The sequence below is a fragment of the Carassius auratus genome, chromosome 9 (genome assembly GCF_003368295.1).
Source record: "Carassius auratus strain Wakin chromosome 9, ASM336829v1, whole genome shotgun sequence".
Classification (NCBI taxonomy): domain Eukaryota; kingdom Metazoa; phylum Chordata; class Actinopteri; order Cypriniformes; family Cyprinidae; genus Carassius; species Carassius auratus.
The window spans coordinates 636,879-652,395 of NC_039251.1; the positions used below are offsets into that span (position 1 = coordinate 636,879).

Consider the following 15,517-nt stretch of genomic DNA (forward strand, 5'->3'; position numbering starts at 1 on the left):
TTTGAATGAGAAGGTGTGTCCAAACTTTTGGTCTGTACTGTATATAAATAGAAAATTATACCAATTAAACTATTACTATTATTCCTTATCTGATTTTATTTTTATTTTAGTTTCATTTAATTATTTCTTTCTTGTCAGTTGTACTTGACACTGTTTTGACAGCTTTACACTCTATTTGTGGCAGCACTCCCCCGCCACCATATATAAACATGCAAATTGTATATGTATAGGAAACCCTTAGTGATTTCCATGTCTGGTGCACTTGGAATAAATAGAGGGTTAATAAATAAAAAGTTACCAAAATCATGTTGTAGTTACATTTTGAAATTGACTAGTTAAAAATCATAAAAAAAATCAAGAAACATCAAACGTTCCAAAAAAAATTATTTAAATTTTTTTTTTACATCGCCCAGCCCTACTCAGATGGTAGGAAAAAATGTATTACTACAGATACAGGTCTAGTGGAGGGATTAACAGACACCCCTAAAAGAAATGCAATGTATAAAAATACAGTATAGTATATGTATAGGTATAGGAAGTATCGAAGTATAGAGAAATACAGTGTTTATGGTGTTTTTTTCCCACACAGGGTGCGGTCGAGTCAATTGCCATGAAGAACCCCAAAGAGAGAACTGCTCTGTTTGAAGAGATTTCTCGTTCCGGAGAGCTTGCTCAAGAATATGACAGATGCAAAAAAGAAATGGTAAAGGCTGAGGAGGACACCCAATTTAACTACCATCGCAAGAAAAACATCGCTGCTGAACGAAAGGAAGCCAAGCAGGAGAAAGAAGAGGTGGGCTCTTATTATGTAGTAAATTATTCTTTATTTGGGTGTAATAAACCCTGAAGCAATATATGTAATTATAAGTTAATAATATTAGCTGGGTTCTCCATGTGTTTTGTGCAGGCGGAACGCTACCAACGGTTAAAGGACGAGGTTGTGCGTGCTCACGTACAGTTACAGCTCTTTAAACTGTACCACAATGAATCAGAGATTGAGAAACTGAACCGAGAGCTGGCCAACCGCAACAAAGAGATTGATAAGGACAGGAAACGCATGGACCGTGTGGAGGAGGAGCTGAAAGATAAGAAGAAAGAGCTAGGCAGAATGATGAGAGACCAGCAGACAATCGAGAAAGAGATCAAGTGAGTCTGAAACAGATGGACAAAAGTTTGTGACTTAAGTCAAGTCACCTTTATATATATAGTGCTTTAAACAAAATACATTGCAACAAAGCAACTGAACAACATTCATTAGGAAAACAGTGTGTCAATAATGCAAAATGACAGTTAAAGGCAGTTCATCATTGAATTCAGTGATGTCATCTCTGTTCAGTTTAAATAATGTCTGTGCACGCAAGTCAATTGCAAGTCAATGATATCACTGTAGATGAAGTGACCCCCAACTAAGCAAGCCAGAGGCGACAGCGGCAAGGAACCGAAATTCCATTGGAGACAGAATGGGAAAAAAAATACATGGGAGAAACCAGGCCCAGTTGGGGGCCAGTTCTCCTCTGACCAGACGAAACCAGCAGTTCAATTCCAGGCTGCAGCAGAGCAGAGATTGTGCAGAAGAATCATCTGTTTCTTGTGGTCTTGTCCTGGTGGTTGTCTGAGACAAGGTCTTTACAGGGGATCTGTATCTGGGGCTCATCTAGTTGTCCTGGTCTCCTCTGTCTTTCAGGGATTTAGAGGTCCTTTCTAGGTTCTGATCCACCATCTGGTCTAGATACGTACTGGATCCGGGTGACTGCAGTGACCCTATGATTTGGATACATACTGGATCTGGTGGCTCCGGTGACCTTGGAATAAGAGAGAAACAGACTAATATTAGCCTAGATGCTATTCTTCTAATGATGTAGCAAGTACATCGGGTGTTATGGGAAGTGTTCCAGGTTCTGGTTTACCTAATTAATGCAGACTAAAAATCCTTTAATGGATTTGGATATTAAAAGCATATTAGTATGTGTAAGCCAGGTTAAAGAGATGGGTCTTTAATCTAGATTTAAACTGCAAGAGTGTGCCTTCCTCCCGAACAATGTTAGGTAGGTTATTCCAGAGTTTAGGCACCAAATAGGAAAATGATCTGCCGCCCACAGTTGATTTTGATATTCTAGGTATTATCATACTGCCTGAGTTTTGAGAACGTTGCGGACGTAGAGGATTATAATGTAAAAGGAGCTCATTCAAATACTGAGATGCTAAACCATTCAGGGCTTTTAAAGTAATAAGCAATATTTTAAAATCTATACGATGTTTGATAGGGAGCCAGTGCAGTGTTGACAGGACCGGGCTAATATGGTCATACTTCCTGGTTCTAGTAAGAACTCTTGCTGCTGCATTTTGGACTAACTGTAGTTTGTTTACTAAGCGTGCAGAACAACCACCCAGTAAAGCATTACAATAATCTAACCTTGAGGTCATAAATGCATGGATTAACATTTCTGCATTTGACATTGAAAAAGCATAGGCCATGATTTAGATATATTTTTGAGATGGAAAAATGCAGTTTTACAAATGATAGAAACGTGGCTTTCTAAGGAAATATTGCGATCAAATAGCACACCTAGGTTCCTAACTGATGACTTAGAATTGACAGAGCAGCCATCAAGTCTTAGACAGTGTTCTAGATTGTTACATGCAGAATTTTTAGGTCCTATAATTAATAGGGGTGCTCCGATCACGATCGGCCGATCGTTATGCGCATCTCGTCAGTAAAGCCAGTTTTCTAATCAGCGGTTAATTCCATCAGGTGCGTGATTTCACATAGATCAGCTGTTACTACACAGAGCCGTTGTTAATAGAGAAGATGCGCAAATCCACTTCATTTTCAGCGTTTTTTGGCGCATCTTCTCAGTTAACAACGGCTCTGTGTAGTAACAGCTGCTCTATGTGAAATCACGCACCTGATGGAATTTACCGCTGATTAGAAAACCGGCTTTACTGATGAGATGCGCATTAACGATCGGCCGATCGTGATCGGAGCACCCCTAATAATTAACACCTCTGTTTTTTCAGAATTTAGCAGTAGGAAATTACTCGTCATCCATCTTTTTATCGACTATGCATTTCCATTAGTTTTTCAAATTGGTGTGTTTCACCAGGCTGCGAAGAAATAAAGAGCTGAGTATCATCAGCATAACAGTGAAAGCTAACACCATGTTTCCTGATGATATCTCTCAAGGGTAACATATAAAGCGTGAAGAGTAGCGGCCCTAGTACTGAGCCTTGAGGTACTCCATACTGTACTTGTGATCGATATGATACCTCTTCATTCACTGCTACGAACTGATGGCGGTCATAGAAGTATGATTTAAACCATGCTAATGCACTTCCATTAATGCCAACAAAGTGTTCAAGTCTATGCAAAAGAATGTTGTGGTCAATTGTGTCAAACGCAGCACTAAGATCCAATAGAACTAATTGAGAGATATAACCACTATGAGATGATAAGAGCAGGTCATTTGTAACTCTAACTCGGCTGATCGTTATGCACATCTCGTCTTTAAAGCCGGTTCTCTAATCACGCACCTGAGGGAATTTACAGCTGATTAGACTGGCTTTGCTGACAAGATGCGCATTAACGATCGTGATCGGAGCAGCCCTAGGGTCTAAGGTGCACTGTCTGATGCAATACTGTAGCTGATGGCTGAATGGTTACAATTTTATCTCTAATAGTATTGATTTTAGAAGTAAAGTAGTTCATAAAGTCATTACTTCTGTGATGTTGGGGAATGTCAACACTTGTTGAAGCTTTATTTTTTGTTAATTTAGCCACTGTATTGAATAACGTATACGTATCCAGACCAGATGGTGGATCAGCACCTAGAAAGGACCTCTAATGCCCTGAAAGACAGCGGAGACCAGGACAACTAGAGCCCCAGATACAGATGCCCTGTAAAGACATTGACTTGATTGCAAATTAAAACAGACACTATTTCAACTGAACAGAGATGACATAACTGAATTCAATGATGAACTGCCTTTAACTATCATTTTGCATTATTGAGACACTGTTTTCCAAATGAATGTTGTTCAGTGCTTTGGCGCAATGTATTTTGTTTAAAGCACTATATAAATAAAGGTGATTGATTGATTGATTGAATAAATACCTGGGGTTATGTTTGTTATCTTCTAAAAGAGAAGAAAAGTAATCGGATCTAGCAGTTTATAATGATTTTCTGTAGGATAGGTTACTTTCCCGCCAAGCAATAAGAAATAGGTCTAGTTTTGTTTTTCTCCAGCTGCGCTCCATTTTTCGGGCTGCTCTCTTTAAGGTGCGAGTATGCTCATTATACCATGGTGTTATACTGGTTTCCTTAACCTTCCTTAAGTGAAAAGGAGCAACTGTATTTAAAATGCTAGAAAAGAGAAAGTCTATAGTTTGTGTTACATCATCAAGTTGATCTGAGGTTTTGGAGATGCTAAGGAATTTGGATACATCAGGAAGATAACTTAAAGAGCCAGTAAGATGAAAATTCTAAGCTTCATATCACAGTTTATAAGTCCTGTACATTAGGTTTAAATCCATCCAAGGTTAAAAAACATTGTCATTTTGTCAATATATCATTTTAAAATTACCTCCATTCTCAGAGATCCCCAAACGGTTCGCACGAAACTGTTCAAAAGATTCGGTTTCCTTAAACCCCACCTTTCGGTAGCATACTGTGTTCTGATTGGTCAACTATCATAAGCAGTTTGGATTGGTTGTTCCGCACACACCTCCACGGTAAACAATGCGTTAGCATCTGTTTGGGGTGAATTATGTCTTATTCCTCTCACCGCAAAGCAAACAGTAAAATAAAAAACTTGAACAGTCTGCTTTTTCTTCTGTGTGGGTGTATTCAAGCCGCGTGCTTCAGTTTGAATCTGAATAGCGCTTCAGCGCGGGGGCGTGGTCTCATTATATATAATGAAGGGAGACATGAAAAACAGGCATTGCGTTGTTTTCATATAGATTACTTTATCACAGAATATCTGTTTTCGGCAGCACTTGTTTAGTTTTAAAGTAGACATGTCAAGCTTTCTATAGATATCTCTCTCATGTCTCTTCATTGAGTATTCACGGAGTTACACTTCATTTTAATGACGTGTTTGTACATGATGATCAGCAAAGGCTGCAGACAGCACACATACTGATAAGACGCTCGGGAGAAAACAGACACATAACTTCATAATCACACTTCGCGTTGTAATTCGGAGATGCTCGTTGTTCTAAATAAAGTTGGTAATGAACCATCTTTTATGGCCAAACGCTTTGAAAATCCCGCTGTACTCACCGAGATTAGAAAAGCAGTCATCAGTGAAAAAGGGATTTGTTGTACTGCTCTGGTATTGAGGTGAAAATGAATTTTAGCCATTGGTTCTTCTGATTTTCATTCTTTGGCAGTGAAAATAAAACAAACTGGCCTTTACAATTAAAAACACACTGTCTCCTCGACATGATGCTCTCACACCAACCAGAGCATCTGTGTGGGGGGGTGGGGCAGGTCAGAGTTCAGTTTCGTCCCAGACGGTAGGCGGAGATTATTATGCAAAGTATTCCTAGTGACGTACATAGAGATGGGCAAAATATTTGAAATCTATAACGACTCGTTTCAGCGATTCAGAGTCGACTCCTTACTTTAGACGCCAATAACTTTATAAATCGTGTACTTTTTGGTTTAATTATTTGCACATTGTTTACACTGATGGACAGCTATATCATACACTGTAATACAGGTAATTTTTGATTTCCCATCTGTGTGGCTCTTTAAAAAGCAGTCTTTTGTGGTAGAAGTGATGGTTCTTCCATACTTGTAACAAGAAGTAGAATTTTTGGCTATATGAAGTTTGCACACAACTAATTAATGATCTGAGATGTCATCACTTGGCTGCATAGTTTTAACACTATCAACATCAATTCCATGTGACAGTATTAAATCTAGAGTATGATTTCAACAATGAGTAGGTCCTGAACGTGTTGTCTAACCCAATAGAGTTTAGAATGTCTATAAATGTTGATCCCAATGCATCTTTTTCATTATCAACATGGATATTAAAATCACCAACTTTTAAAACTTTATCTGCAGCCAGAACTAACTCGGATGTAAAATCACCAAACTCTTTAATAAAGTCTGTATGGTGCCCTGGTGGCCTGTTTACAGTAGCCAGTACAAACATAATAGGGGATTTATCATTAACATTTGTTTCTCTGGATAATGTTATATGAAGCACCATTACTTCAAACCAGTTATACTTGAAGCCTGCCCTCTGGGAAATCCTGAAAACGTTGTTATAAATTGAAGCAACACCTCTCCCTTTACCTTTTAGACGCAGCTCATGTTTATAACAGTAATCTTGCGGGGTGGACTCATTTTAAATAATGTAATCATCAGGTTTTAGCCAGGTTTCTGTCAAACAGAGCATATCTAGATTATGAACTGATCATATTATTTACAAAAAGTGTTTTCGTTGAAAGGGATCTGAAATATAATAAGCCAAGCTTTATCAGTTGTTTATCCGTATTGCATCTGATTTTTATTTGTTGAACCTCAATTAAATTGTTAATATTAACTTGGTTTGGACTTTTTTTTTTTTGTATTTTCTAGTTCGGGAAACAGACAGTCTCTATAGTGTGATATCTAGGTGAAAGAGTCTCTGTCCTGAGAATTAGCTGACCTCTGTGACGTGCGGCAGCTAGCAGACGGTCAGTTTAGCCAGTCTTTCTGCTTCCTTACCTGGTCCCCAGTTAGTCAAGTATAAACTCTAAGACTGTGTGCCATATTTCTAGAGAGAAGAGTTGTGCCACCCCAGGAGTGATGATCTCTTTTCAACAGGTCAGGTCTGCCCTAATAGCTCATCCAATTGTCTATGAAACCTATGTTATTCTGTGGGCACCACTTAGACATCCAGCCATTGAGTGATGACAATCTGCTATGCATCTCGTCACCACGGTAAGCAGGGAGGGGACCAGAGCATATTACAGTGTCTGACATCGTGCTTGCAAGTTCACACACCTCTTTAATGTTATTTTTAGTCATCTCCGACTGGCGAAGAGTGCCGGCATGAATAACAATCTTACTGTATTTACGTTTAGCATTAGCCAGCACTTTTAAATTTGCCAAGATGTCAGGCGCTCTGGCTCCCGGTAAACATTTGACTATGGTGGCTGGTGTCTCTATATTCACGTTCCGTACAATAGAATCACCAATAACTAGAGCACTTTCATCAGGTTTCTCAGTGGGTGCATCACTGAGTGGGGAGAACCTGTTTAATGTCTTTTTTTTTTGGAACAGAAGAGCGGTGTTCTGGCCTCACTGTCACCCAGTTGCCCTGCTGCAGGGGCTCTGTTGCCGGAACCAAACAATGTACAGGAATCCCTGAATTAGACGCATTCAAAGCCGTATCTAGAGCCCTAACATTCTTACTGTCCTCAATTAAAGTTTGAATGCGTGTCTCTAATTCTGAAATCTTCTCTGTCAGCCTAACTATTTCCCTGCATTTATCACATGTGAATCCCTCATCTGCGACAGAGATAGATAAACTGTACATGTGGCAAGAGGTGTAAATAACAATAGCAGGAGAAGCCATTACTCACCGTGCTTGATAAAATATTCTTACCACAGTTGTTTAATGAACTGGATTGAGAGAGAGGAGAGGAGAGGAGAAAAGAAAACAGCGATAGGATCGAATGAAAACGCTAATGACAAGCTAACGAGTGCTAATGCAATGCAGATGTACTGCACTCACAGATCTTAAATAAAAGTGAACAATCAAAATTAATCTGATAAGATTGATCGATAATATCAGAAATATGGTGTGAATTAAGTTATATTTTATCACGTAAAAAAACAGAGAGTGATTGTAAGATAAAGATTCTAGAAAGAAAAAACGCTACACGGAGCTACGATCAGCTACAGCAGGCCAACAGGAAGCAGAGAAAACACTGTCCAACAGCGATACCCGCAGTCTATAAATGTCAAGTCAGTCAGAAGTCCAGATAGACTATTAGACTATTATATTATTTAAAAGCCCACGATATGTGTACTGTTAACCTAATTGAGACTTGTTATAGCACTTATATTTCATTGCTCTTTTTGTTGTTTTTGATTGCTTCCAAAAATTTGATTATTAAAATAACTTTCTCCCCAGCCTTGCACAAACGACTGTTAGTTCCAGGTTTGATGAAGGCCCTCGTACCAAAAATATGAAATGTGTTGTGATTGATTAGCTGTCCCAGTGCATTGTGTTTTTTGGTGTTTCAATACCGCCCCGTCCCCTGCCAAGTTAAGGATTGTGTCAGTATTGCCATATCAGTTTGAGTGCATATTTTTCTTCGCTGAAGTCTTCCCACATCTTTTATGTAATCAAAATGTAATCAATGACAAATTGAGAGATCACAAGCTGAGTCATAGGACAATATTATTGGCAGATTCTAGTCCTCACCTGAACAAGCAGAGCATTTGTAAGTTCTAACATGCCCTGAAATTAGTCCTGAGCTTTTGCAGAATGGATCAGGGTAGGCCAAGAAGATGAGAATTAGTCTCATGATAATATGTGATTAGAACCCAGCTAATAAAAAGTAATTCATTTTGTTTTAAATGTTGACAGGGAGAAGGATGCAGAGCTTAATCAGAAAAGGCCTCTGTACATTAAAGCCAAGGAGAACACTTCTCACAAGATCAAGAAACTAGAGGCTGCCCGTAAATCACTGCAGAACGCCCAGAAATGCTACAAAAAACGCAAGGCAGACATGGAGGAGCTAGACCGTGAACAGGGGGCAGTGGAGATGGCCAGACAGGAGTTTGAGGAACGAATGGAGGAGGAGGCTCAAAGTCAGGGCCAAGATCTACAGCTGGAAGAGAACCAGGTACAGCTGAAAAAGGGTTCTATACTGTGATAAATGCAGCATATTTATTTGCCTGTGCAATTGAATTTTGATAGACCACTCTAGTGCGACAGTTGGCCAACTGCCTATGATTGTGTGCTAAAGTTTTCTGTTGTCTGCGCATTTTATACACCTCAAGATATTATTCAGATATTTAATTTTTAAGACCTTTTTTAGGAATAAAATAATTTTGCCATAAAAGGAAAATTAGTGTGAAAAACAAGTGTTTGTTATAAAAATAACCTGTTTAATCTTGCCAGTTACTTGCTTTTCTTAAAGATAAAGCTGCACAAATATAAGTTTACAATCAGTAAAGGCTAAAATGCTCTATACTGCTTTTACATCCTGAACAAATTTTAATAACAGCTTCTTTAACCGTGCAGTTAAAAATACTGAGTTTAAGTTGCTGTTGTCATTGTTTGTGTTTAGGTTAAGGCATATCACCGTCTGAAGGAGGAGGCAAGCAAGCGAGCTGCTACACTGGCTCAGGAGCTGGAGAAATTCAACAGAGACCAAAAAGCTGACCAGGACCGTCTGGACCTGGAGGAGAGGAAGAAAATAGAAACAGAGGTGCAAAAAGTTTCTGCAGACTTAATTATACAGTAAAATAAACAACAGAGCAGCTTGATTTGTTGTGATTGTTGTTATCGATAGGCCAAGATTAAGCAGAAGATCAGAGAGATTGAAGAGAACCAGAAACGCATTGAGAAGCTGGAGGATTACATCACCACTAGCAGGTACAAACACTTCACAAAGCTACATCTGATATGGCAGACAACTGTTAGTGCATGTCATTGCATGTCATTTCTAGACAGTCGCTGGATGAGCAGAAGAGGATGGAGGAGGAGCTCACAGAAGAGGTGGAACAGGCCAAACGAAGAATAGATGAGATCAACATGGAGCTTAACCAGGTAAGAGTTCAGAAAGGGAAGCGCTAAAATACTTCATTATACATTTACAAAAATGCAGTTATATCATAAGCTGCGTTTCCACCGAGATTACCCAGAACAGTTTCCCCTCCAAGGCCTCTTGCTTTGTTTATCCACAGAGGTCTAAAGTTATGTGAAGATTAGGCAAATAGTCTGGTGACACAGGGCTGCTTACGTTTCTCAATTCAAAGAATGCAAATTTTGATGGTCTCTTCAGGTGGTCTCTTAAAAATAAAAAAATAAAAATTGCACATTTGAGTGAATGAGGAGATTTTGTTGGAGTGGCTTTATATGAGTACATCTCTGAAAGCAACTAATTGTCTTCTGAGAAGTTTTTAATGCCTTTTTTTCATTCCACCTTTTTGTAATGCCTAAAAAGTATAGTGCTGATTCATGTACAGGGATAAAGCAGGAGTGTCCTTCTGTTGCATTTTTTTTTTTTTTTTTTGAAACCTGAGTAATGTTCTTTTAACCTAACCTAATAGATTCAGTATTCAAATCCATGCCAGGAATGATAGCTTTGTCGAGGTGTGCATCAGTAACTATGTAACTGATGTAAACTCTGACTATGACTTATGCAGGTGATGGAGCAGCTGGGTGATGCTCGTATTGACAGACAGGAGAACAGCAGACAACAGCGCAAGGCTGAGATTCTGGAGAGTATCAAGAGGCTGTATCCTGGATCAGTGGTGAGAAGTGATTCCTCACTGTTTCCAGTGTCATTTAAATTTTGTGTATAATATAGCTGGATGCTCACATATGGTTATTTCATTTTCCAGTACGGGAGACTGATTGACCTGTGCCAACCCACACAGAAGAAATTTCAGATTGCTGTTACTAAAGTTCTGGGCAAAAACATGGATGCCATCATTGTGGACTCTGAGAAGACGGGTCGTGACTGTATCCAGTACATAAAAGAGCAGCGTGGGGAACCCGAGACCTTCTTGCCCCTCGACTACCTGGAGGTGATGTCACTGGATTTAGTTTTCACTGAGTGTGTTGTGCTTGAGCCACTTGGATCATGTATTATAATGTCCTCAACAGGTCAGGCCCACAGATGAGAAACTGCGTGAGCTACGTGGTGCTAAATTGGTGATTGATGTAATTCGATATGAGCCACCACAGATTAAGAAAGCCCTGCAGTATGCCTGTGGAAATGCCCTGGTCTGTGAGAACGTGGAGGATGCTCGCAGGATTGCCTTTGGAGGACCATACAGACACAAGGTACAAAGGAAGAAAATCACATCACAAAAAATACAGCTATTGATAGGTTTTGAGTGTATTATGCATTCGATTGTTGGTGACTGGAGTATGGAAAGGAGTCCATAAATGTACTGTCTAAAGCCTGTACCACCACCTTGAATTGTGTGGTGATTATTTCTTAGACAAGAATTACTCAGTTTATTGGTTCTGGATGTTATTTTTTAGACTGTGGCTCTAGATGGGACATTATTCCAGAAGTCTGGAGTGATCTCTGGAGGTGCCAGTGATCTGAAGGCCAAAGCTCGGCGTTGGGATGAGAAAGCTGTTGATAAACTGAAAGACAGAAAGGAGAAGCTCACAGACGAGCTCAAAGTAAGTAATTTCTGAAACCGAGTGATGCTTAATGTGATATGAGCAAGAAAATTTGACATTGACTGATTGGATTGATGTCTATGTGTGAATATCAGGAGCAAATGAAGGCAAAAAGAAAGGAGGCAGAGCTGCGTCAGGTGCAGTCTCAAGCTCATGGTTTGCAGATGAGACTTAAATACTCTCAGAGTGATCTGGAGCAAACCAAGACCAGACACCTGTCCCTTAACATGCAGGTACCCACCGCTTAGTCAACTTGTGTTGTTCCAAAATGCTGCTAATTGCTTTTATAAAAAGTGGAAGAAATAAGATCCAAATGTTCAATTATAATAATATTAGAACCTTAATGTAAAGTGTTAACAAAAATTATTTTATGATGTAATAGCATTGCCACTTAATACATAAAAAAGTGAGTTTAATTGGTGTTCAGTCACAGCTGTGTGTTTAATGGCATTTTGTAACAGCTTTGAATGTGGCCCATCCAATCTAAAATTAGTCAGAACTCATCTGTTTTGCTGCTTGTATACTTTTCTCATCAGAAATGACTTAAATGCAGTAGATATATTTGTCACACATTTTTTTACTGGGGTAATTTCAGGAAAAGTCAAAGCTGGAGAGTGAACTTGCTAACTTTGGTCCACGCATTAATGACATTAAGAGAATCATACAGTCACGAGAGAGAGAGATGAAAGACCTGAAAGACCGCATGAACTTGGTAGGACACAGCACCGTTATCTAAAAACAACTTTACTTTGGTTAATTTATCACCTGTCTTCAGTCTTGTTGATGTTTGTCTTTCATTCCAGGTGGAGGATGAGGTTTTTGTAGAGTTCTGTGAAGAGATTGGAGTTCGTAACATTCGTGAATTTGAAGAAGAGAAAGTAAAGAGACAGAATGAGATTGCAAAGAAACGGTGAGGTCATAAAAAAAAAAAAAAACATTGATCTTTAAAAATATATATAATTCTGCACATTTTCCACCCAAATGTAGGGCTGTGCAATTAATTGAAGAAATGGTTCGATTTAGATTTTGGCCTCCAATGATCATGAAAATCCTATAATCGAGATTTAGTGCCCCATTCTGCCCTCTTTTTGCAGCGCTGCGCTTTCGTTCCTCCATTAAAGCCCAATTTCCCGTGCAAATCAGTAAAATCGTGTTACATGACATTTGCATAATGGGACATGCTTTATTTATAAAAGTCTATTTATTAATGTTTTTAAAAGCGTGAAAGAGAACTTTCGCTGCTCCTAAGGAAGAGATATGTGCTTAGAGATGGAACACGGACATGTAAAGTCACCATTTAGCTCAAGGCGCGCGCCTAAACGCTCAAATAAATGCAAAATTGTGTCAAAATGCTGCGCTTAGTTATTATTCATGTATACCTTCGTCGGTCATATAATAAATGAACGTCAAGAGTTGAGAATGAAAATACGTGTGTTACGGTAATTTGGATCCGTGCGGCTCTTAAAGTAACAGTGGGGTATTTTCCTGTTGTGACTGTGTTTATTAATCAAACAACAAAAGACAAATTTATAATCACACTGCTCTTGAGTGAAGGACTTTTGTAGCTTTAAGAAACAAAAAAGTTTAATTCTTACAGTGAAGACTGCTGTTTTATTTTACAATTGATTATTAATTTCTGTAGTAGGCTGTAAACTGCTTAAGACTTGCATAAAATAAACATTAAAGTTTGTTTCATTGGTATCTTTTTAGTCTATTGTATTTGTCCTTTGCTTTTTTTTTTAAACAATTTGATTATTTTCAGTAATTTTCAATAATTTTGTGGACTTTTTGTTTGTTTCAAATTCCGCTGGTCTCTACAATGTAGATGTCATAGCAACCGTATATTACAGAAAATACATATTTGATATGTATCACTTTCTTTAAATAAATCACTCATTAAGTTTTGGTCATATGGCCCCCTCATAATCGTGTTAAATAATTGTGATTACAATATTGACCAAAATAATCATGATTATGATTTTTGTCATAATCGAGCAGCCCTACCTTAATGTGGAATTATCTTTATTATTATTTTAAGTCTGTCATTAAGAATTTGTAGGGAGTACTAAACTGTTATGGTCAGATGCAAATAGTTGATGGAACTGATGATTAATCCTTTCCCCAAACTCCTGGGTAGCCTGGAATTTGAGACTCAGAAGACGCGTCTGGCTATCCAGCTGGACTATGAGAAGAACCAGCTTAAGGAAGACCAGGAGAAGGTGATCATGTGGGAACAGACGGTCAAGAAAGATGAGAATGAGATAGAGAGACTCAAGAAGGTAGACAACTTTCAGATACTGTATTTTCCGGACTATAAGTCACACTTTTTTTTCATAGTTTGGCTGGTCCTGCGACTTATAGTCAGGTGCGACTTATAGTCCGAAAAATACGGTACTATCATAATGATACTCTCTATTAAGCATAGAAATAATGTTTGATCTCATTGAATTTCATTTAATATTTTTTAACAGGAAGAGCAAAGGAACATGAAGATCATTGATGAAACCATGGCACAGCTGCAGGATCTGAAAAACCAGCACCTGGCCAAGAAATCTGAGGTTAATGATAAAAATCATGACATGGAGGAGATCCGCAAGAAACTGGGGGGTGCCAACAAGTGAGAACTTTCATTTTTTAATTCTAGACATGCATGGATATTTTTCAAGAAAATGAGTATGATGATGTGAGGAAAAATGTTTGTGTTTGGCTAGGGAGTTGACGCAGCTGCAGAAGGAGGTTACAGCCATTGAGACCAAGCTGGAGCAAAAACGTAGTGACAGACACAATCTACTGCAGGCTTGTAAGATGCAGGACATCAGACTTCCCCTCCGATCAGGAACTATGGATGACATCAGCCAGGAAGAGGTGTGTGGCAGGCCTTGACAGCATAATCTCTCAAACTCATGAACCACCAATCAGAAGTTTGGACACTTGACTGAGTTTGTGTTTTCATAGGCTTAAAATTATTTTAATATAAAATTAAGCTTGAAATTAGTTATGTAGATACTATTTGTAATTTTGAACTTTAAAGGTGCCATACAATGCAATGATAAAATATTTTAAATTGTTCTTGGATGTCGCCAGAGTGTGTATTTATCCCAAAGTACCCTACAGATAATTTTTAGTTTGTTGAAATTTCCACCTTAAGGGTATGAGCCAAATTTCTCCCTCATAAAAAAAGATTCATTTGCAATATGACCTCTTAACACTACTTAAAGTTGCAGTGTGTAAATTTTAGCTGCATCTAGCGGTGAGATGTGAATTGCAGCCAAAGGCTCAGTCCCCCGCTTACCCCTCCCTTTAGTTTAGCTGGTGGCCAACACAGGTAAAGATGTCCTTGGTAAAGACAGCAGTGAGCAATCAGATTTCTTTACAAAGGTAAATAAAGGAATTATATTTACTGAATTATTCAATCAACCGATGTTATTGTGAATATTAATGTACTTGTTTATAATTGTGTCAGTGTTTTATTTGCAAGAACAACAAAGTGACAAAACACAGTGTTGTGAGTTCGTGTGGGTAAGGAAGAGGACAAGGGGTCGGCTGGACTGCTGACGTCAATTTATTAATGAAAATAAAACAAAGGTTTTCTAACACCATATGGTGACTTCTATTATGCTGCGTTCACTCGGAGCTTTCGCTTTCCGGCTTCCGGTTTCCGGTCTCGGCTTCCGCCAGCAGTCCGACTCTCTCTCTCTTGCTTCCGTCTCCCCTGGCGTTTTATACCCTCTCCACGCCAATTACTAGAACAAGAAACAGGTGATAATAATTTCTGCCCAAACCACTCACTTACCGCTCGTCTCCTGATCCTCTCTCCCGCTGCAGACTTCGCTAAACCACGCCCCCCCTGCCACATACCCCCACCGCCCGACTCAGGCCGGGGAGCCGTCCGGCCTGCAGCCCCCCCCCCCCCCCCCCATTTCTGGAGAGGAAGTCAGCCACCGCCATCTGAACACCCGGCCTGTGGACCACCTTGAATTTAAAAGGCTGAAGAGCTAGATACCAACGAGTGATCCGCGCGTTGGTATCCTTCATGCGGTGGAGCCACTGCAGCGGAGCATGGTCCGAACAGAGGGTGAACTCCCGTCCCAGGAGATAATAGCGGAGGGTGAGGACGGCCCACCTGATGGCCAGGCACTCTTTT

The 15,517-nt window shown here is 39.3% G+C and overlaps 1 protein-coding gene across 1 annotated transcript in view; it reads left to right on the forward strand.

Annotated features, from left to right (window-relative positions):
* The window catches only part of LOC113108120 (structural maintenance of chromosomes protein 1A-like), a 53,609-nt gene that overhangs the window by 24,345 nt on the left and 13,747 nt on the right, over positions 1–15,517 (forward strand). The window contains exons 4-19 of the mRNA XM_026270948.1: positions 590–793; positions 908–1,146; positions 8,593–8,851; positions 9,299–9,439; positions 9,524–9,606; positions 9,681–9,780; positions 10,380–10,487; positions 10,578–10,763; positions 10,843–11,022; positions 11,227–11,373; positions 11,469–11,606; positions 11,969–12,085; positions 12,177–12,283; positions 13,511–13,652; positions 13,845–13,990; positions 14,085–14,238. Coding sequence (XP_026126733.1) covers positions 590–793; positions 908–1,146; positions 8,593–8,851; positions 9,299–9,439; positions 9,524–9,606; positions 9,681–9,780; positions 10,380–10,487; positions 10,578–10,763; positions 10,843–11,022; positions 11,227–11,373; positions 11,469–11,606; positions 11,969–12,085; positions 12,177–12,283; positions 13,511–13,652; positions 13,845–13,990; positions 14,085–14,238 — 2,451 coding nt within the window. The remainder of the gene's footprint in view (positions 1–589; positions 794–907; positions 1,147–8,592; positions 8,852–9,298; positions 9,440–9,523; positions 9,607–9,680; positions 9,781–10,379; positions 10,488–10,577; positions 10,764–10,842; positions 11,023–11,226; positions 11,374–11,468; positions 11,607–11,968; positions 12,086–12,176; positions 12,284–13,510; positions 13,653–13,844; positions 13,991–14,084; positions 14,239–15,517) is intronic.